The 20,882-nt window shown below is 51.4% G+C and overlaps 8 protein-coding genes across 8 annotated transcripts; 5 read left to right on the plus strand and 3 right to left on the minus strand.

Moving 5' to 3' along the window:
* Positions 1–51: 51 nt before the first annotated feature.
* Positions 52–3,233, plus strand: NECHADRAFT_86540 (uncharacterized protein; the record flags this gene model as incomplete). The annotated part of the gene is made up of 10 exons (XM_003042297.1): positions 52–115; positions 177–258; positions 301–355; positions 546–1,391; positions 1,481–1,641; positions 1,714–1,780; positions 1,829–2,304; positions 2,374–2,506; positions 2,569–2,891; positions 2,948–3,233. 10 exons carry the CDS (start codon positions 52–54, stop codon positions 3,231–3,233), a joined length of 2,493 nt encoding a protein of 830 aa, XP_003042343.1.
* Positions 3,234–3,740: 507 nt separating this feature from the next.
* NECHADRAFT_86541 (uncharacterized protein) lies at positions 3,741–4,852 on the plus strand (the record flags this gene model as incomplete). The annotated part of the gene is made up of 4 exons (XM_003042298.1): positions 3,741–3,827; positions 3,870–4,006; positions 4,065–4,704; positions 4,814–4,852. 4 exons carry the CDS (start codon positions 3,741–3,743, stop codon positions 4,850–4,852), a joined length of 903 nt encoding a protein of 300 aa, XP_003042344.1.
* Positions 4,853–5,089: 237 nt separating this feature from the next.
* NECHADRAFT_51696 (uncharacterized protein) lies at positions 5,090–5,776 on the minus strand (the record flags this gene model as incomplete). Its single annotated transcript, XM_003042385.1, has 1 exon — positions 5,090–5,776. A coding segment is annotated over one exon (687 nt), but the record flags the coding sequence as incomplete, so codon positions are not given.
* Positions 5,777–6,625: 849 nt separating this feature from the next.
* Positions 6,626–8,729, plus strand: NECHADRAFT_86543 (uncharacterized protein; the record flags this gene model as incomplete). The annotated part of the gene is made up of 7 exons (XM_003042299.1): positions 6,626–6,885; positions 6,982–7,212; positions 7,274–7,431; positions 7,481–8,077; positions 8,169–8,376; positions 8,440–8,474; positions 8,566–8,729. 7 exons carry the CDS (start codon positions 6,626–6,628, stop codon positions 8,727–8,729), a joined length of 1,653 nt encoding a protein of 550 aa, XP_003042345.1.
* Positions 8,730–9,605: 876 nt separating this feature from the next.
* On the plus strand, positions 9,606–11,484 carry NECHADRAFT_51888 (uncharacterized protein; the record flags this gene model as incomplete). The annotated part of the gene is made up of 4 exons (XM_003042300.1): positions 9,606–9,780; positions 9,828–10,335; positions 10,389–10,463; positions 10,521–11,484. The coding sequence occupies 4 exons, from the start codon at positions 9,606–9,608 to the stop codon at positions 11,482–11,484; spliced, it is 1,722 nt and encodes a 573-aa protein (XP_003042346.1).
* Positions 11,485–12,314: 830 nt separating this feature from the next.
* NECHADRAFT_105607 (uncharacterized protein) lies at positions 12,315–14,562 on the minus strand (the record flags this gene model as incomplete). Its single annotated transcript, XM_003042386.1, has 6 exons — positions 12,315–12,763; positions 12,814–12,950; positions 13,006–13,428; positions 13,479–14,162; positions 14,224–14,436; positions 14,514–14,562. 6 exons carry the CDS (start codon positions 14,560–14,562, stop codon positions 12,629–12,631), a joined length of 1,641 nt encoding a protein of 546 aa, XP_003042432.1. The 3' UTR covers positions 12,315–12,628.
* A 3,071-nt stretch (positions 14,563–17,633) lies between these two features.
* NECHADRAFT_102011 (uncharacterized protein) lies at positions 17,634–19,730 on the plus strand (the record flags this gene model as incomplete). Its single annotated transcript, XM_003042301.1, has 3 exons — positions 17,634–17,674; positions 17,822–18,546; positions 18,598–19,730. The coding sequence occupies 3 exons, from the start codon at positions 17,634–17,636 to the stop codon at positions 19,728–19,730; spliced, it is 1,899 nt and encodes a 632-aa protein (XP_003042347.1).
* A 319-nt stretch (positions 19,731–20,049) lies between these two features.
* Positions 20,050–20,735, minus strand: NECHADRAFT_51843 (uncharacterized protein; the record flags this gene model as incomplete). The annotated part of the gene is made up of 2 exons (XM_003042387.1): positions 20,050–20,382; positions 20,439–20,735. 2 exons carry the CDS (start codon positions 20,733–20,735, stop codon positions 20,050–20,052), a joined length of 630 nt encoding a protein of 209 aa, XP_003042433.1.
* Positions 20,736–20,882: the final 147 nt, after the last annotated feature.

The following is a 20,882-nucleotide window of genomic DNA, read 5'->3' on the forward strand; positions in this document are numbered from 1 at the left end:
GACCTGGAAGCGTGTACTGCCTGTCCTTTAATCATACAGTTCAATGCAAATATGTTGGCCATCAATCTCGTGCAGGTTGACCCAACATCCTTTACCAAGAAGCGCAAGCCCAACAGTAGCGCCTGCGTTCGATGCCATGAGAGAAAGGTCAAATGCGATGCCGGTGCGTATGCTAGCCTTTGTCTCCGCTGAGCACACATTTGTCATTGACAATCAGGCTTCTAAGGGTCGAGAGAGGCCGGGCGTGGTTCATGCAAGGTCCGTTAGATGATGTGCCAAACCTGGCTTCCCCGTGAACAGCTCTACTAATAGGCCCTGCGTTGTAGAACTGCCTTGCTTCGGGTGCCATCTGTCGGTAAGTCTATGAGTCTACACAAGACATACCCTGAGTTGACACAGGCCCAAATGAAGGACTCATCTGGATGGTCGATATAGAAGTGGCGCCAACACCGGAAGTCAATATGACGATGTAGAAGTTTCTACAGCGTCTAGGTACGTACAGAGACACCTTAGCTATGTTGTGCTTCAGTACCTATTCAATTTAGGCTTACTCAAATTTGGGCTTCTTCAGGGAGAACGTCATAGATCACGCATTTGAAGTGCTTCCACACTCGGGTGAACAATCCGGCTCGGGCACAAACCCCGCCGAATCGCCAGCACCTGATGATAGCCCTGGAGGGTCACTCGGAGGGATTGATACCGAGACGCCATATGCCACTTTTCGAAATGATCAGCATGGTACCAGTGGAAGCATTTCTATGTCACAGCTGGATTTAACGGGTCAGTCCTTGCAGCCCGCTCAGCCATCAGCCGCCGCCGACCAGGTCATCTCAGGTCCATCTAGAATTCCGATGCGTATAGATCGATTCGAGGCCTATGTGAAAGACAGCCTTGGGTCATACGCTCCATCCTTCCTGGAACAACAACAGCACGACTATGCTTATCCCCATGCGAATCCGGCGAGTGACACTCAGCACGACAGTGTTCCAACAGCCGGTCCTGGGCAAGATACCAATTGGTTCCAGAATAGAAGAGCCCCTGGGCCGTTAGAGGTCAACATGTCCTCTCGTTCCACTCTCAATCTGGAGCAGCAAGCTCTCATGCTCGACTCGGCAGACATGGAATACCTTAAGGCGAAGGGTGCCTTTGACCTGCCGCCTCGAAGATTACAGGAAGATCTTGTTGAGGCTTACTTTGCTGATGTACACCCAACCGCACCTGTCATCAATCGCCACGAGTTTCTCTGCACTTTCCACGGCGGTGGAAGCCCAAGCCGGCTGCTTCTGTTCGCCATCTTCACGTCTGGGTCTCGTGCCTGTCGAAATCCAGCGCTTCTAGACAGCAAGGGGTCGAACCAAAGCAGTGCACAGCGGTTTTACAAAGCCACAAAGGTTGGTCAAAGTGATCATCACCTCACCGTTCCAGTTGCATTTACAACCCCAAGGTTAAATCGGCAGTTGACTGAAACCAGACTCGACAGGCCTTGTTGGATACCGGCTACGAGCAAAGCCGACTTGTACGCGTCCAGGCGTTGCTGCTTCTTACCTGGTGGTGGGATAAGAAGGACGATGGGGGGAGAAACATGCGATCATGCGCCGTTGATGCAATCAACACAGCGCAGAGTATTGGAATGCATCGATGGTGAGTACAACGAAAGCCCCAGGGCTCGCAATGAACCCAGAAAGGGTTTATGCTTATTGCTCATACTCTCAGGGACCATTATCCCAAGGATGATCTAGTATTAGGGCGCCTGTGGAAACGAATATGGTGGACATGTTTTGTAAGTGTCATGCAGGTGCTTCCCTTGCAGCCCTGACTCAAGAAACAGAACCGTGATGTGGCGGTCGCCGTTTCTCATGGTCTTCCTTGCATCATTTCGCTATCCGATTTCGACGTTTACCCTTTGACCACAGAGGATTTCATTGAGGAACCCGAGGTCGCGGAGCATCTCCATCGATATCCATACCAACCTATCGAAGTGGCATTCTCGATAGAAGTCATCAGGGTGGCCGAGGCTCTACATCATATTCACCAGGAGCACTTCGTCACACAGCATCTCCAAAAGCCCGTGACCGGCTCCATCGCGGAGCGCGAGGCGAATCTGGCGTCTCTAAGAGACCTGGGTCAGTCACCCCTACCCCCTGGTGAGAAGGGGGTAAGAATAGGCTTCCCCGACGACTATAACGACCATGGGATCCAGCTCTGCCGAGACTGGCTTGACCGAGTTCCTCAGGCCCTGCAGTACGATATAAATGACATTCAGAAGCATGAGTTTTGGCCGGCCTTTCTGCACATCCTATACTAGTAGGTTCTCCCCAACTTTTATCTTATACATCTTGTATTAGACAACTAAAGCTAGCCTAACCCAACCAGTACAAACATTATGCTGCGTTTCCGGGGCAAGGCAGTCGCTCGCCAGACCCAGGGTCGTGCAGAGGCCGAGCGACTCTATTGTCAAGCTCGAGGTATCGCTGCAGCAACCATGGTCAGCAGGATTCTTCGCAACGTGAGGGCGTATAACCAAGTACTCCGTTTCACCGGCCAGCTGTGACTTCATCCTCCCCCCAGCCTTGTCCTCATCTGACCAAGACCCTCCCCAGTACCATCTCGCTCTTCAACTGCCTCATCTTCTTCCTCATCGAAGGTCAGTCGCCAAATGACGAGGTTCGACGTGACGCCCAGACCAAGTACTCGTTGTGCCTGCACGTCTTGTACGAGTTTAGCCAACTCTGGGTCAGCGCATCTCTGATCCACCGGCTATTCGAGACGTTGCAAGCCAACATGCAACTTCCGAGATCTGCAGGCTCATCCCTGTTTGACGCCAATCATTGGCAGGCGCCTCTTCCAGGTTTGCGTGTCTCTAGCGACATTACCGAATCTTACATGAGACAGTAAGTTGAAATGACAAACGATTTGAATGATGAGGAGGTCTTTTAACAAGGTTCAGGTTGCTGGCAATGGATTTCCACTATGAAGGCAGTAGCGTAGCTGGCTTGAGTGTTGGCCAATCCTCATCCGGGCTGGGAACAGACTTTTTCCCTCCTGTCGAAGCACCTCAATACTTTCTCGAGGATTCGTCGCGGCCGTCTCCAGATCTGACCCTCCCGCTTGGAGCCAGTGTCCCAAGCTCCTTAGACATAGAGCAGTGGTGCGTTTTCCCCAGCTTCCTTCACACCCATCCCGACAAAGATATGAATCCCTCTGAAGTTACGGAGCTGACCAGCGCCGGGTAAACCAGGGTCAACTTCTTCGGCCTCGGCGAGAACCTGCCAGCCGACGACATCCACATGTTCAGATATCAGAAGGAGAATGATGGCCCCGATTCGTATATATCATGATGATCAACCCTTGAGATAGACTTGACCTTTTCATTCGTGGTTTCTCCATCTAGCCCAGATTCACACTAAGCATGTGTCTCATCTTTTCTCAGCCACTGCGTGTCTGCTGATGGCGTGATGGAAGCATATGATGGAAAAAGAGCTTGGATAAACTCGACAAGTCTAGTATAGTTCAATTTCACGGAAAGAAATCTAAGAAGGAAAGAACATCATTATACAATGGTCCAGCAAAGCAGCGTTCGCCCGTCGACTTGTTTCACATGCCATGCAAAGTGGCAAAATGTTAGAACCCGGCAACCGAAAGAGGAACCTCTTGATCTTACTTGGTTATCTTTCCAATTCGTACATAATGGGTGTGAACAAGGTTAAGTTTGTAACATTGATGGCGCCAACCTCATTACAATGGCCAACGAAAAGGGTGACGACAGGGCCAAAAACCAAACCACCCCACCTTGTCCAAAGAGACGTCTCAGTCCAGTCGATCCCCGTGTAATAATTATCGGCTAAATGGCGTCATCTCCATCTTGCTAGGAACGGTATCGCCGGATGTCGGCTGGTGCTGGTGCCGCCCCAATGTTGCTGAGAGCAAAGAAAGTTGCCATTTTCGATCTCAACTATTTATCTACACTCAAGGCCCCGCAAGAATGGCCGAAAGGCTCAGTATCAGGGTATATCATTTCAGTCGAGTCTTCATTAAGCGAGACGGCATCCTAGGTCCTTGCCCAGGACTTTGAATAACACTGACTTGTATCCGACGACTCTTCCATCAGACTACGTCAGCATGGCCCCTTCAAGCACCACTGGTTTTCTAACCGTCTCGGAGAATCCTCTCATCAGCATATTTTTCGAGGTTTCCACGACGCTGCCTATACCCGCCGGCAAACCTACCATTGTGCTCTCAAACTCGCTGTCCGCTGCCACCTGGCTTTGGGATCAATTCGCTGCCAGTTTCTCTAAATCATACACAATTGTCCGCTACGACATGAGATTTCATGGCCAGTCTCCTTTGTCCAACACGCCGGGCTTTGATTACGAAGCTGGCCACACTGTTGAGGATCTAGCCTCCGATGTCATTAGGCTACTAGACCATCTTGAGATCAAACAAGCTGAAGCTTTCATCGGTCTTAGTATCGGCGGCAGTATCGGTGTCGTCCTGGCCGCACACCACCCTGACCGCTTTCGCCGCCTGCTCATTGTCGGCAGCCGCGCCCACGCGACGTTTGAGGATGACAAAATCTGGGACCAACGGATTGCCTTGGCTAGAGAAGAAGGCACCGCAGCGTTAGCCAAACAGAGCGTTGCGCGGTGGTTCAAAGAAGAGTGGCGGACGGCGCATCCTGAGCTAGTTGCCAGTATCACAGCTCGGGTCGGGACTCAGTCGTTTGAAGGATATCTCGCCAGTGTCGCCGCGCTGCGGAAGCTGGACCTGTGGCCCTATGCCAAGGCTATTGCTGACAACAGCAATGGCGGAAAAGTTCTGTTCGTGGTTGGAGAGGAAGATGCGGCGTCTGTAGTGGAAGAGACCAAGGCACTTGCGACTCAGACTGGAAGCTCGGTTGTCATTATCAAGGATGCTGGGCATATAACTCATATTCAGCAGCCTGAACGATTTAACCGCATCGTGGAAGAAGCATTGAGCGGAATTTGAGAACAGATGGGTAAAGGTGTGGTGCTCGATTGCTGTGCCATTCTACCCGCAAGCTTTCTCCAAGACCTCATGCTTGCATCTAGCCTTTCAACTTGAACAGACCTTATTCATCCTGCTTCCCCAACTTGATCTTTCCAGCCTTCCTCTGATCCACCCACGCTGTGTTCTGCTTTCCCAGCCAGATGTCTCTTGATGCCTGCACTTGATCCTCAATCTCAGTGTACTTACCATCAGCCACATAGATGGACTTGCCGTGGTATTCAGAGTTCACTGCCAAGAATACGATTGCCCGTGCAACATCAATGGGCTCATTGATGGGGAGTCCTTTTTCCTCCCAAATCTTGGCCACCTTGGCTGTGAATGGTGTTCTCGTGAACCACGGTGCAACCACATTTGCTCTGATCAAGCCCTCGTCACGCAATGTGTCACGCAGCGAGCGGACTAGCCCGATGATGCCGTGCTTGGCCGCATTGTAAACTGGGATGCCGGGCGTGTCGAGGTATGAAGCCGCCGAGCCTGTGAGGACAAGGGAGCCATGGATTTTGTAACGTCGGAAATAGCTCAACGCCAACTTGGTCGTGTAGATGGCGCCGCGAATGTTGACATCAAGAACAGTTAACGTGGGCGCCTTGAGCCTCTGATGTTCGTCAAAGGTGTCGAGAAATGCATCCTCAGCTACCTCGTCTATCCCTGCATTGGCGAGGACAATATCGATCCGCCCATGCTTCTTAATGGTCTTCTCAAAGACGTTGAGCTGATCATCCCAACTGGTAACCGAGCCATGGAAGAAGTCAACGCTGGTAGAGACAGGTAGTAGTTAGACGGGGATATTTTCTTGCGCAACAGCGGATGCGAGGAACATACCTTTGGAGCCCAGCCTCGAGATTTTTGCTACTGGCCTCATTTGTATCGAGAAAAGAGACATGGGCCCCAAGTCCAGCCAGAAGCCGTATACTATGAGACATGCTCAGTTAGTCGCTTGCAAATATACGGCAAAAAACCCTACAGGGGAAGGCCATGACTCACGTCGCTGCTCCAATGCCTGTTGCACCACCTAGTATTCTCAAGTTAGATTCACCCGATGAGGTAGCGGACAAGTGAAGAGATTCGAGATAAACTTACCACTGATAATAAAAACCTTGTCTTTTACTTGCCCAAAAACTAGGTGGCTGATTGGAATATCAATAGAAGTCATTATACTAGATTTCAGTGTTGTTAATGCGAAACCGAAACAACGTGCGATGGTTATTGCTTGAAGGGATTTTGTAACTCGGGCCACTTCGTAAAAGTCCCTATTGTCCCAAAAGTACTAAGACTCGTCTGGAAGTGGAATCCTCGGATTGCGACATCTCGGTGGGTTCTTCAGCCATCTCGACATGTGGATATAACCGGGTGCACCACACCAGACCCGAACGGCGATGCTCATCTGAGTTTAGCTTCCCTAGCAAAGTCGCTTCTGTTGGTGATTTTTAATCAAAATGTATGTGTAGTCATGTCATCCGTAGTCGTTAATACTAGGTAGTGTTAGTTCAAGCTTTCACTGTTACCTGGCTGGATCCAGATTTGAAGACTCCTTTTACACGGGCAAATCAACTCATTCAACCACCACAGGCACTGCATCAAGCAAAGTCTCGATACTATGGCAGCCAGGCACTGGGTAACGCAGGAAAGCGACATCATCGCCAATCACCATGTCAACCAGCCCAAGCCAATCCGCGTCGTAGTACTCGGTGCTGGCATCTCGGGCATTGCTTTTACTTACAAGGCAAGAGGGCTCGAGAATGTTTCGTTTCAGATATACGAGAAGAATTCAGATGTTGGGGGCACTTGGTTCGAGTCGACATATCCTGGCGTGTCTTGTGATGTACCCGCACACTGCTACACCTTTACTTGGGCTGGGTAAGTGACGCTATCCAAGCATGAAGCAATAGAAGCCACCGCATCTCATCAAACCTCATCCGACTCGTCTCTTTGTCTAATCCCATGATACTCTAGGAACCCCGACTGGACCAGAGTCTATGCAAGTGGCCAAGAGATCGTACAGTTCTACCAGCAGCTCGCGCGGGATTACGGCGTCTATGAGCATACCAAGTTCAAACATCAGGTCGTGGATTCCAGATGGGATGACAAAGCATCGCTGTGGAAATTGACGGTCCTGAATCTCGAGACCGGAGACTCTTTTGTCGATTCAGCCGAAGTGTTCATCAATAGCGGCGGGGTTCTCAAGTATGTGAAAAAGATACATGAGCTTTTATACGAATCTTGATTCTGACGGAAAACCTTCAAGTAATTGGGCGTGGCCATCTATCCAGGGACTCCATGATTTCCGTGGAACTCTTGTGCACACGGCCCACTGGGACAACAGTCTTGATCTGTCAGGCAAGAGAGTGGCCGTGATAGGATCAGGCGCGTCAGCTATTCAAGTGGTGCCGACCATTCAACCAAGTGAGTTATGAATATTCATGTGTAACGTGAATCTGATCTTTTATTTAAGTTGTCCAGAAATTGGTGAGCTTCCACCGTTCTCCCTCCTGGATTGCCGCCGAGTTTGCCGGTCACTTCGCCTCACAGGGCCGCAACACGACCTACAGCAAGGAGGAAAGGAAGCGTTTCCGGGAAGACCCAGACTACTTTCTCACCTACCGTCGCGAAATCGAACATAGCATGAATGCGCGCTTTCCGTCTTTCTATCGCCATTCAGATGCCCAGAGACAAGGCGTTGAGAATGTCTCCAAGTCGATGCGCACGCGACTCGGAAATAACCCAGAACTATGCGAGAAACTCATCCCCAAGTTTTCACTAGGCTGTCGGCGCGTCACGCCTGGCCACGGCTACTTGGAGGCTCTCACGGCAGACAATGTGGTGGTCGAGACATCCCACATTGCCAAGGTCACCGAGTCGGGGATCAAGACAGTTGACGGCAAGCTCCACGAGGTAGATGCCATCATAACCGCAACAGGATACGTCACTTCGTTTGTGCCCCGGTTTCCCATCGTTGGGTTAGGAGGCGTGGACTTGCAACAGGAGTGGGCTGAAAAGGGTGCCCAGGGCTATCTTTCAGTCACAGCCCCATCAATGCCCAACTATTTCCGTAAGCTCACTCCTCCCACACGGCTATTCCGTTTACCACAGACTTGCACACTGTAGCTGTGGATTTTACTAATGATCGGACCATTTTGCAGTGACAACCGGCCCAAACTCCCCGATCAGCAACGGATCTCTGATACCGGCTATCGAGCGGCAGGTGGACTTTGCCCTCGCCTTCATTCGTAAAATCCAGACTCAGGACCTGAGATATGTCATCGTCACGGACAAGGCAACATCCGAGTTCAACCAGTGGAAAGATGAGTTCATGAAGGACATGACATGGACCGGGGAGTGTACAAGCTGGTAAGTAATCATTGAATCAGTGTCACATACAAGATGAGATCGCTAGCTGACATTGTTCAACAGGTACAAGAATGGGACAGTAGATGGCCCTGTCATCGGTAAGTAGCCCGACTGTCTCTCTATTGTCTTCCCAGAAGGCGGGATCGTTAAACATGAAGACACGCACTGACTAACTTGGAACTGCTGTAGGGCCATGGCCAGGATCTGTAAACCACTTCCTTGAAGCGTTGAAACACCCTCGCTTCGAAGATTTTGAATACACATATAACTCAAGGAATCGATTTAGATATTTTGGAGATGGGCGTGCTGCATGTGAGGCGAAGGGATTACCTCTCGGTGCGTACATCTCGTAGTTGGTATGTTATTAGTATGGCATTTCTAAATCGTATAATCAAATTGTGCGGTTACGTTTATGTTCTGTAAAGTCGAATGAGGTTATGGTGTTAGGCGGTGTTGGGTTATGATACCGTCACGTCTCAATGACCATGTTTTTTGCTATTGTGGCTTAGGGCATTGTATTATCATTACAAACAATGAACACAATAAAATCGAACAATTTAAAACTTTTTAAGTATAAAAGATAGATAAAAAGACATATTAAAATCTTATTGTATATTAATGTAAACACCGTGACATGCTTTTGCACCGGTCATGCGATCTCAAGTAGAGTGCTTTAAGGTCGCTGAGTAGCTGCAAAGGTCATAGATTAATAATCAAAGCGATGAAGCATGGTGTTTGTCGCGAGTCAGGTTGGTTAGGCAACCCCTGTCGCAGTCTAGTTCGCCCTTGTTCTTGCGCATCGCTTAGATGTCGCCTTCGCTCGGCGATGCTGAATTGGGAATCGCCTAGGATTGTTCGATCTGGGGACGCTTGAGGCATGGCCCCAACAGAGGCACTCTTCGCCGCCTCTTCGGATATCCTTAATCGCTGGTCTACAGAGAGACTGGTATGATCGATACTAGATATTGCGCCATCGCCATGGATGACAGCCAAGATCCAGACTCTCGATAGCTCATCCTCACCCACGATCGAGCATGGCTTTATATAGATGGTTTGAGCCTCAAGACACAATATTATATCTTATGTCCCTGGAGCAAAATCCACGATATTAGAGCAACGAGACTGTGGCCTTCAGTCTGGATCACCATCGACCGATCTCTGTGTATCGCAGCTGATCTATATTTACATCTCCTTACTGCCTGCTCCAACACTTCATCAATCATTCAATCATGGGCTTGTGGGTCCTTGAACCGAAGTCGAGCGACAAAGTCCCTGGGACTGTTTACGTTGAACGAGAAGATGAGCAGTCGCGCATCAAGACGGCCCATCTCAAGACGGGCACCGGCCGTCATGATGGCATCATCCTGGTGCCCCAGCCGTCCAACTCTCCCAACGACCCCTTGAGTATGCTTCCTGATCCACTTGAGAAATCGGGACTGACAACAAACCAGATTGGCCCGAGCGGGAAAAGATATTCCATAGTTGGTTCCTTGCCATTGGCAGTGGCCTTTCCTCGGGGACGGCCTTCTTCCTAAACCCCTCGCACGGCGTCATGGCCAAGGAGATAGGAACCACGCTCACCCAGCTCTCCCGGTCCGTGAGCTTCCTCATGGTCGGCCTCGGCCTCGCCGGTATTCTCACCACGCCACTGGCCCGTATCTACGGCAAAAGACCTGTCTTTATTGGACTGGGAATCACCGGCATCATTGGTTACAGTGTGATTCTGGCAAACCCCAAGCATATGCCCTCAATCTACGCTGGCCGTGCTCTCTGGGGAGCTTGTGTCTCTGGTCTTCAGTACCTCGTCAGCTCCAGCGTCGGTGACCTGTTCTTCGTTCACCAGCGCGGCTTCCACTTGGCGTTGTGGCATTTTGGACTCTCTGGTGGTAATGCTCTAGGTCAGGTCATTGCGAGCCAGATTGTGCAGGGGCAGAGTTATGTCTGGGCATTTCGATATGCGTGAGTCCCTTCATTTGCATTTTCTTGGAGGATGTGCTCACAATAGCTTTCAGTGTCATCTTCATGTCAGCGTACATATTCCTACTCTTCTTGCTAATCCCAGAGACCACCTACAACCGTGCAAAGAAGTTCGACACAGATATCCACCAAGTGCTAGCCGATGAGTTAGACTCAGACACCATAAGCCAAGACGGACCCATCCAGCAGTTGGAACAAGATGAAAAAGCAAACCCCGACGCTGCTGCTATCGCCAGTGTCTCTGACATTGAGGGCAACGGCACGCCCGAGAAACGCAAGACCTGGCTGCAAGGCCTGAAGCTTTACAATGGCCGCTTCAGCAACGAAAACTACCTCCGCGCGGTTCTCTCGCCCTTTGTAACGCTCATTCTTCCAGCAGTACATTGGGCTGCTTACGCTTATGGCTTGACTGTGGCCTTTGCCGCCGCGATATCGGTGTCCCTGGCACAAATCTTTACCGCGGCACCCTACAACTTCACGACTGGTGCCGTGGGGCTGACGGTTCTCTCACCCTTGGTCGGAAACATCATCGGCAACTTCATTCCAGGCCCCGTCGCTGACTGGCTAGTGACTTATATGTCGCGTAAGAACGGTGGCATTTACGAGCCAGAGTTCCGCAACATCCTCTGCGTGCCAGCGCTCGTGACCGGCGCTGTGGGCTTCTGGGGGTTCGGGCTATCCATTCACTACCGTATACACTGGTTCGCTCCCGTTTTCTTCTTCGGCCTGTCAGCTTTCGGTGGTGCCATCATGTCGCTTGTCTCCAACACGTATCTGCTCGATTGCCACCGAAAATACGCTCAAGATGCTTACGCTGCCGTCACATTCATCAAGGCAGCCACGAGCTTTGCCATTTCATTCTTTGTCAATGACTGGCTTGCTAAGCATGGCCCAATTAATGTTTTCTTTGTCATTGGTTCCATCCACATCGTTGGCTGTCTCTATGGTTTGTTTCTCTATGTTTATGGCAAACGGGTTCGTCTACGCAATTCTCCCTACCAGTATAACAGCAGGACTAACTTGAATAGATTCGACTCGCGGTCCATAACTCTCAGTCAATCCAAAACATCCTTCGCTGGTGCGGAAATGCTGAGTCCTAGTTCAACTGAATGTAGCAAGAGGACACGGTGAAAGTTGATTCTATTCCACAGATTGTATGCATGGTTGGGAGCGGAAAGTCGCTGGCACCAAGGGCGAAAGAGGCCGAGGCTCTGTCTCGTCTACCTGAAGATGGATACCGTGGAGGTGGGCGTCAGTAGAAGGATCCATATCATTTCTTTTCCACCATCGAAAGACATCTAATTTGAAAATCTTGAAAACAAGTGTCATTGGGCACTCAATGCCATCCAGAAAGCATGGATAGTCCCTACGGCCATGTTTCAGATGGATTCCTCAGATTAAAGGGGTCCACCACATTGGCCTCCCTGACCATCTCGCCTACCCCTACCGTCAGCCAACACTCTACAAAGGTCAAATCCAGTCCAATCAAGGAGAAAGTGTGCCCCGGTCCAGAAATTGCGTCTCCCTAGCGACTGCGGCACAGCAACTGTCAGATCACACCACCCGAAGCAGCAGCAAAAGGTCAAGGCACAGGTGATTTGTGTGGTTTTGCACGACAGTGTTGAGGTGGCAAATAATTCGAGTGCAGTTTCGTGACGGTTTTGCTTGTCTTGGTGTCGTCGACGCGTAGAGAAGACGCGTTTGAACGGTTGGGGATTGTGCAGCTGGACTCGCCGACCGACAAGACACAGTGATAGTATAGAGGGTTTAAGGAAGAGGAACGTTTAGTCATCTGAGATTGTAAATAGCCCGTGTTTTCTAGAAGCTTAAGCTGCTCTGTTTGATTCAATTACATCCAAGGTCATCAACATTATATATGTTCAGGCCCTGACGTTTCAGCTGTTGGAACTCAAGCGCAACGATATACGCGTCTCCGAACCGAGCTCAGTGCCGACCAAGTTCAGAAAATAAAGATTCCTTCTTATGATTCAAGTATTATAATCGCTGAATATATACAAGACTCTGAGAAGACGTAGTGGGAAGACAAGAACGCTCACACAGCGGATGAACATGAACCAAGGTATAGCCATAATAGCCAACGAATAAATTAAAACCAAATAATCTCAGAGCTCATGCTTAGTGTATCTTGCTAGTATCCTGCGCGATTATTCCAATCTGAAACCCTTGACGTCAAAAAGAAGGAGAAGGCGGTTTTGGTTGTGCGGTTGCGGTTGCGGTTGCAGAGTCTTGTCCGGTCGAGGGGAGCCGCCTTAAATTAGACGTGGCTGGGTTCGGCAACGGTGTCGCCGACGTTGATGACGTTGGCGTGTTCGTCGACCTCGTATGTCTTCTTCTGCTTGGACGTCTTGACTGGGCTGTCGGACGCAAAGATGTGGTCCAGTTCCTCGAGCTGTGAGGGATGTTAGCGAGGTTCTCAAGCTGTAGAAATAGGGGACTTACAGTTCGGTTCTTGGTCTCAGGGACGAGGAAGTAGAGAATGCCGGACTGGATGAAGCACCAGACGCAGAAGACAATGTAGGTCTTCCAGGCAATGTTCTTGAGAGCGACGGGGATACCAAACTGCATGACAAGCATGGCTATTGAGTCCGAGTGTCAGTATATCATCTCGAAAGTAGACAGGGGGGTTCATACCAGCAGAGGTGAAGAGGGAGCTGAAAGCCATGCCCTTGGCTCGGATCTCGTAGCTGAGGACCTCGACGGGGTACAGAGCCTGGAGAGGAGTCCAGCCAACCGAGTAACAGATCTGGAAGATGTAGACCCAGGCAAGGACAGCCCTGGAGACTGAGGGGGCAACCTTGTCGGCCTGGGCCTTGTCGTCGACATCAGTAATGTTTCCGATGGAAGCTGGGACAGTTACGCCGACCCAGCAGAGACCGCAAACGATGTTGACAATAATCAGCATGGGACGACGACCGACGATATCGGTGAGAGTAGCGCCAAGCATGGCAAAGGCGATCTGAACGGCGTTGATACCCATGGCAACGTCCATCTGCTGCGCATCGTCGCGAATGCCTGCAGTCTCAAGGAAAGCCGCGAGATAGTAGGAGACAACGTCTGTCGCGAGTTAGTTCTGGTCAAGTCTCCAAGCTGCAAGTTGTACTCACTGTTACCAGCCCACTGTCCAAAGAGAGAGACGAGACAGTTGCAGGTGAGTCGGTACATAGAGGCCTTGTTCTTGAACAGGGCACGGTAGTCCCACCACCTCTTGTCAGTGCCGTCCATCTCCAGATGCTCCTCATACTCGTTAAGCTGGAGCTTGACCCATTCACTCTCGGGGTTGCCTTGGCCGTGAAGCCTGACCAGGTTCTTGGTGGCCTGCTCCTTCTTGTTGTGAGTGTAGAGCCATCGAGGGGACTCGGGGAGCCACATGGCGCCGAAGGCGATGACGGTGGGGAACATCAGCTGGAGACCGAGAGGAACCATCCAGGAGGTTTTTCCAGCATGGTGAAGACTGCCTCGAGAAGAGCCACTGGCGACGAGGGCACCAACGGGCCACATGACGTTGTAGAGACCGGTGACGACACCACGGTGGGCAGGGTGAGAGACTTCGACGACGTAGACGGGGCCGGCGGCGGCGGCGATAGCAACACCGAAACCAAGGAAGAAACGGCCAGCCATGAACTGATCGACGCTGGCAGTGTGGTAGCAGGCGAGCTGGATAACGACACCGATGATGATGATGGAGGCACCAATTGTCATGCCGGCACGTCGGCCCCAGGTATCGATGGCGGGACCAACAAAGGGGATAGCAACGACGGAGCCAATCTGGTACATGGAAGTGACGATACCTAAAGAGGTGTTAATTCCCTGTCTTCCAGGCAAAACATGGCGCTACAATCAACAACGTACCAGTCTCGATACCAGCAGTGCCCACATCGAAGAAGTCCTTGAACTTCTTGTTGGAGAGCAGAGTTCCAAGAAGGGAGCCATCGAAACCGTTGGCGGTAGAGCAGCAGAAGGCGACGGCACTGGCGATTATGAGGATGGCAGCGGGAAATCTGGGAGGAGGCTCCTTGAGCATGGCCTGCTGGAAGGCCTCATCACCAATCGCCGTCTTGGTAGCTGCGACGACATGCTGAGCCTGGAGTTTCACGTGTCAGCCAGGCTATCCAACGTTTGTTTCTGGGGAAGGGGAAGACCCACGTCGTACTTCTCGTCGTGCTTTTCGCTGTGGATGGAGGACCCCATGGTTGAGGTGTTGCGCTTTGAAGCGATGAACCTTGTGGGGAAAGTCTGGTCTTGAAAGGTTGAGTTCAATGGGTGAGAATGAGACTGTTCTGATCCTGACGACTTCTCTCAACTGACAGACGGAGGAGGAATATATATAATTGTCGCGAGGCGGTGGTTTGTCTGCATCAGAGGGTTGTGCCTCTGGCCTCGTGTCTTGTCGCTGTGTGGAACGCGGTCTGCAGATCCGGTTCACCACCCAAGATCTCAAAGGGCTGACTGCTCTTTGCGAACACCAGGCCGCTTCCAAACACGGGGGTGCCACGGATCGACGGACGGGGTTCCGAAGAGTGCTGGTCTTGAAAGAGTCCATGCGGGCCCTTCCCTGTCCCCCGGTCTAGACTGGCCGGGGGGGCAAGGTGGTAGGAAGGGGAGCCATCCCATCTCGCGTCTGCCGCTACGCTCAGAAAATGGGAATCGACAATTCGGTTCCCGCTGGGCAAGGAATCGGCCATGGCGCCCCCCAGGTGAGGTAGGGCCGACTCAGGGGTCAAGTGATTGGATGCAACTCCATCCAGTGGGAGAACCAGTAGCTGACAAGCGGGCAAGCACCAAAGGCAGATCATGGTCGGGCGGACGCGCTTATCGGCTTCATGGCCCGTCAGCTTGTGTCCTCGGGACCGTGTGGGAGGCTTCGTCGGCCGACTAAACGGACAGCCGAGATTCCTCGAACCATTTGCCAGCGGAAGCCGCCAACGGTAGGCGCGCGAGCCCTCTGTGCCTCAGGCTCCAGCTCCCGTGGTCTTGCAGCATGGGGGAACAGAGGGACGAACCGCCTGAATTTGGATAAAGCAATGGCCGGGCCGTATTGCCGTCACCAGTCATTGGACGCGAACCCCTGCTCACCCAGTGCGAGGACAAAAGTTCCGCGTGGTTCTTCAAACGGTGTCTCGGCCGGATGAGGAAAAGAAGCAGAACGTCTTGTTCAAGGCAGTATTGAGGCTTAGACAAAGGCCAAGAGAAACACGGCATAGGCAAGGCTATGCTATAACAGAAGATCAAATGCATTATCTGAGAAAACCCCTGGATCACTCTCTCCGAAGCCAAAACATCAACTTCAAACGGTGGCTCGCGTCGCGTGTTTCTCGCCAACCATGACCCCCCCTTGTCAAGCCGCTCACTCCCCGCATTATGAGCTTATTCCTCCACGAATGACCGACGACACCAACGGGCCGTTCCCCCGATTTCTAGGCCGCATGCAGATTAAAAAGAACGGGGCCTTTCGGCAAGACGGGAATCATGGGCTGGCGTCGACCAGGAGACTCCAGGCGACGCCCCGGGACAAACATTCTCCAGTCCAGAGAGAGCGGAGTCTAGCCTGGCCCACGAGCTTTATTGAGCACGCGCCATGCAGGTATTTCCCGGAATCCTGGCCACCTGTTGCCGAGACATATTGAGCGTTTGTCTAGTTGGGGATACGTTCGATGCACACTTTTGATTTGAGATTTCTCTGCTTGTTGGGCTGAATACTGAGCTGTCATTGCCGTCGACGCCGTATACGCCGCCATTAGCGAGCATCCAGATGGCACATGTGTTTGGAAAGAAGATGCCGTGAAGCCGACGCCAAAAGGCCTCAGAAGCAGTGCCGAGCTGTCAGTTGGGCCTTTGACGGGGCACGATCCCCGTGTGCTTGGTGTTTTTGACCCACTGATGCCAGATTTAGAATCGCGAACCGCTGCTGGTGGTGGGTTGGGGCTGACATGTTGCCGTCCTGGATTCGCTACCCCAGCTCTGGTCGGCGGCGTTGCCGTGATAAGATCAGCCAAAGAAAGGCCTTTTCTCCTCCTGTCGTCGGGATCGAGGTTCCATCGCCCGATGAGGCATACTTCCGTGTTATGATTCCACAGCATCGGTAACTTGTCACGCTAGTTTCAATATCCCGCCTCTGATTTGGCCTCTTCCGTAACTCCACGGCGAGGCCCGAGTCTCCAGACGGGGGCCAGGCGAGAAGAGTTTTTTTCGTAAATTTTACTCGTGACGAGATCACGCGATGCTTGTCTTCTCCAGACTCTGGTCGTCGACTGACCGAGAGGCTCCATAACTCTGTTGTTGCCGGGGGAGTGCGGCGACGGTGATCAGTCCGATCCACTTACTCTCCCTTTCTTGCCATTATGGAATGCTGTCGGTTACTAGGCAGGGTTGATACCAAATAAAACTGCTGATTGAATAGCCATTCCACTGTAAACGAGACTCACGATGGAGTCGTGACGATATGCCAGGCCGTCAACAGTGGTGTGGATGAACACAATTGCACAAGTGATTCGCCTCATAATTGCTTGATGAACAAAATTTGAGTGGGTTGGAATTGATGAATAACCGATTACTGTAAATGTCTGAGTGGCAAACGAGAGGCAAAGCCAAGCCGTACCTATGTATGGTGGCCAGTAGGAGTGGCGATGTTTTCACACCAACAAACACCACATAATTCCAAATCCCACCAACGTTTTATAGCTACGCATGAAGATGATTACATTATAGGATAGTTGGGAAATCTCTAGCCACACGAATCTTCTTTAGTTGCCAATGAGGATTTTTTTTTATGCCCTTGAACAGTGATTCCGAAAAAGAGATCTCAGAATCATCCCCTATAGGGTACTTGCAGCTTCCACTTCACATGAGCTGAAAGCTCCTCGCCAAGGTTTACGAATCATATGACTGCAATGTGCGTCACATGAAGGCTCTAGTGTCCTTCATGAATATATAGGCAATGCTGTCTGTGGTAGGTTTATCTGGAAGAGGCACGCAATCGCCAGCGAGTCTAGAGGAACGATTTCTGGAGTCGGGCGAAATAGCACGGCCAAAGTTGCTTCTCTCGGTTTTGGACGTGTATAAAAAGCATGAAAGATCTGCAGGGAGTCAGAGGTAGAGATTAAGGGGTCGCAGAGACAGCGAAGCTGTGCCGTTTTTGTGAACCCGCCTGACAAATCGAGAGATGAGATTCGAGGATCACTTCGACATAATGGGGGCAAACGGGGTCAAGATCATGAATTTTCTCTCACATATAACAGACAACAGGAAGATCATGAATGAAGATGCCCTCAACGGATGAGCCGATCAAATCATGCACTCTGTTGTGAGCATGCCGAAGAAGGGCACATGAAAACGAGCGGAGGAGGGGAATAATAACCAGCCAATTGTAGCGCAGTCACTAATCTTATCAGTGACACCGCTCAGTGCATAATGCGTCTAGATGCATCATCTTGTGATCTTCATTGAAAAGCCTCAGTCAGCCGCAAACTCCACTAAAGCCAGACGCGTCAAAGGGAAGCATGCAGCTGTCCCTGTGGCTGAGGAGAATCAAACTCGACAGAACCGCTTCCAATCGCCCGTATATCCGCTACTACGCATCTCTGGCGCAGAGCCAACCCGACTATGGCATCAAACGGTCTCGCATCCCGACATACGAGTATCGACCGTTGCTGAACCCAAGAGACACCCGTGTGGCCATTCTCGAGCCAGCTGAAGCCTTCAATGAGCCCCTCCGATTAACCCTTAAGCGAGTCTCGCTTAGCAGCCTTGGTAGGGTTCGTTACGAAGCCTTGTCTTATGTCTGGGGACCAATCACAGGTGATCGACGCGTGTACTGTGATGGCAAGGTCATACGCGTCACACCCAACTGCGAGTCGGCGTTGCGCCATCTCAGGTTGAAGAAGAAGTCGCGGACGCTCTGGATTGATGCTCTGTGTATCAATCAGAGCTCAAATGCTGAGAAGAGCAGGCAGGTCCCCTTGATGGGTGACATCTACGAGTCCGCATCGCGAGTTCTCATCTGGCTTGGCCCTGGTAGCAAAGAGATTGCCTCTGTGTTTCGAAAAGCGATTTTTCTATACCCATTCACCTCATCGCCTCTATATGCCCTTCGATCGTTTGGTCCTCGAGTTGGAGACCAGGTTAGAAAATGGAATCTTCTTTACTCCGTCTCCAACTGGCTGTGGCACCACTGCTGTAGGTGAACTTGCTCATCGCCTTATCAGTCTTGGCTAATATGGAGTGTAGACATTGGAAGCAAGTCTGATGCTCAAGTCATGAGCGTCATCAGCCGCAACGAATGGTTCTCTCGCATGTGGACCATCCAAGAACACTTGCTCTCAAGGCAATCCGTTCTCGTCGCTGGACATGATTACTGCTCATGGACTGCGTTTTCCTCCTACTGGATGTGGAGCTTGACAGCCATCAGATCTGTTAAAGAGACTTCCATGCCAGCTTCATTACGCATCGCAACTTGGATCGCGTTCAAGAACGCTACAGCAGCTCGACAGGGGCAAAGCATATCGTCGGCACCCTTTGATATCTTTTCCGGGTTCGTCGAATGCGCTCGCACTCATAGATCAAGAGATCCGCGAGACAAGGTGTACGCCTTCTTGCCACTCATCCAAAAGCTTGAACCTCGAAAAACTCCGCTTCCCGTCAACTATTCCCTGTCCCCGTCTCGTGTCTACGAGGAGTTTGCAAGGTATATGATTAACGTGTCAGGCTCACTCAAGTACCTCGAAAGCCTTCCGCCCCTTCGGTATCGAAGTACAATGCCCTCGTGGGTCATGGACCTTCAAATACCCTCCAAGTTCCCTCTGATGCGATGGGCCGCTAGTCAGCTCGGCGCTAGAGCGACGGGGAACAGTAAAGTCGACCTTCATCTGCTGGAGTACTCCGGACCGAAAGAGCTTATGCTCCGAGGCTGTGGTGTCTCGCAAATTGAGACACTCTCGGCCCCCGGCCCGATGAAGCCGAAGCGTGTTGGCGAGCTAGAGGATTGGTTCTTTGGGTGGATCAGGGAGATTGGGAGAGCGGTGCATAAGGGTGAGGTCCCCTGGGCATACACCTCTGCTGAGTCTGGACTTCAAGAGTTCATCGACGGGGTATTTCGCTTCGACCCCTTCCTGGGCGGCTGTGTTCTGTTCCTCACATCTTCAGGACACCTTGGCGTGTCAAGATTCGACCTTCAGCATGGAGATCAGATTGTTCTCCTTGCTGGCTGCTCCCTGCCGGCTGTACTGAGGCCTTCTAATAACCAGAAGGGCAAGTCTCACTTCATGGGGGTCTCTTACGTCGCAGGCATCAGTCACGGGGAAGCTTGGATTCATGGGGACGAAACTACCGCTGCTGCATGTGAGACCTTTACTCTCATCTGATGAACGACGCCTTGATGATACACGACCCGCATCCCGTTTTGATTCGCCAGACACAAACGATTCGGACGACGCTGACGATGACGAACTCGACAACATGCGTCTGCTAGCATGAAAAGACCTCGAAGAACCTAGTGGGGTCGCAATGACGTTGGGTCCTCGTATCTTGTCAAAGCAACTTGTGCCGTCTCCGGGAAAGGAGAGCCATGGCGCCTAGGTCTGCTCTTTGGGCCTGGTATCTAGGCCTGGTATATTCGTCCTCCAGCAACATTATTATCTTAATGCTAGCACCTCTGGGCTTACGGTGATGATGATAGCCCCATTAAATACGTGTTCGGATATATCGAAGAAAAATCGCCAAAGGTCGATGCCAATCTAAACTCTCGTCACAAGGACCGTTTTCGATGTGTTGCAAAAGCCCACTCATGTACCGAAAGGGAGTCTCGCAACTGGGACATTCGTAATCGTACTTTGGGTCATCACAGCGATAGCTTGGGTACTGGCGACAGTCGGTTGCGAGGTCATCGACGACCTGGCAGTCGGCTTCGGATGGGCACGTTCCAGCTTCGAGGTGCAATACCATGGCCGAGTTGGTCGCAAATTGGCGATTGCACCCCGCACACTCGATGTTCTTTTCCGCGTGGATGATCTTGTGCTATTGTCCATGTGAGTTACTGCGCCGGCCTAGCCATCGACGACTTCGCAACAAACATTATTGAGGTTGGACGGTGAAGTGAAGTATCGCCCACAGGTGACGCAGAGGTTATGTACATCTACGTTGTGTTGCTGGAGAAGCCAATTGCTGGAAAAGATTTGACGGCATCCTGTGCAAAAGTGATGGTCGTCTTCGAGGTGGTCATCGAGGTCATCTGCGTCTTCATAGTCTCGCACACCGCAGAGCTGACAGATGTTGTGTCGGGAAGAATCTCGCAAATGCTGTTCCTTGGCAGCCAGAGAACGAAAATCTCTGTCACATCGGACACACTCGTAGAACTGTTGTGACCCCATTTCGTCTTTTGTTCAACGCCGCAACGCTGCGTTTGAATGGGTTGAGGGGAAGACTTTAATGAAATGGATGGCTGGAGGGTTCGCGGGGTTTGATCACTTGAATGGGTGGCGGAGCTGTGTAACCAACGCTGTTGGTGGCTGATAATG

This window comes from Fusarium vanettenii, assembly GCF_000151355.1.
Source record: "Fusarium vanettenii 77-13-4 chromosome 11 genomic scaffold NECHAsca_36_chr11_2_0, whole genome shotgun sequence".
Taxonomy (NCBI): domain Eukaryota; kingdom Fungi; phylum Ascomycota; class Sordariomycetes; order Hypocreales; family Nectriaceae; genus Fusarium; species Fusarium vanettenii.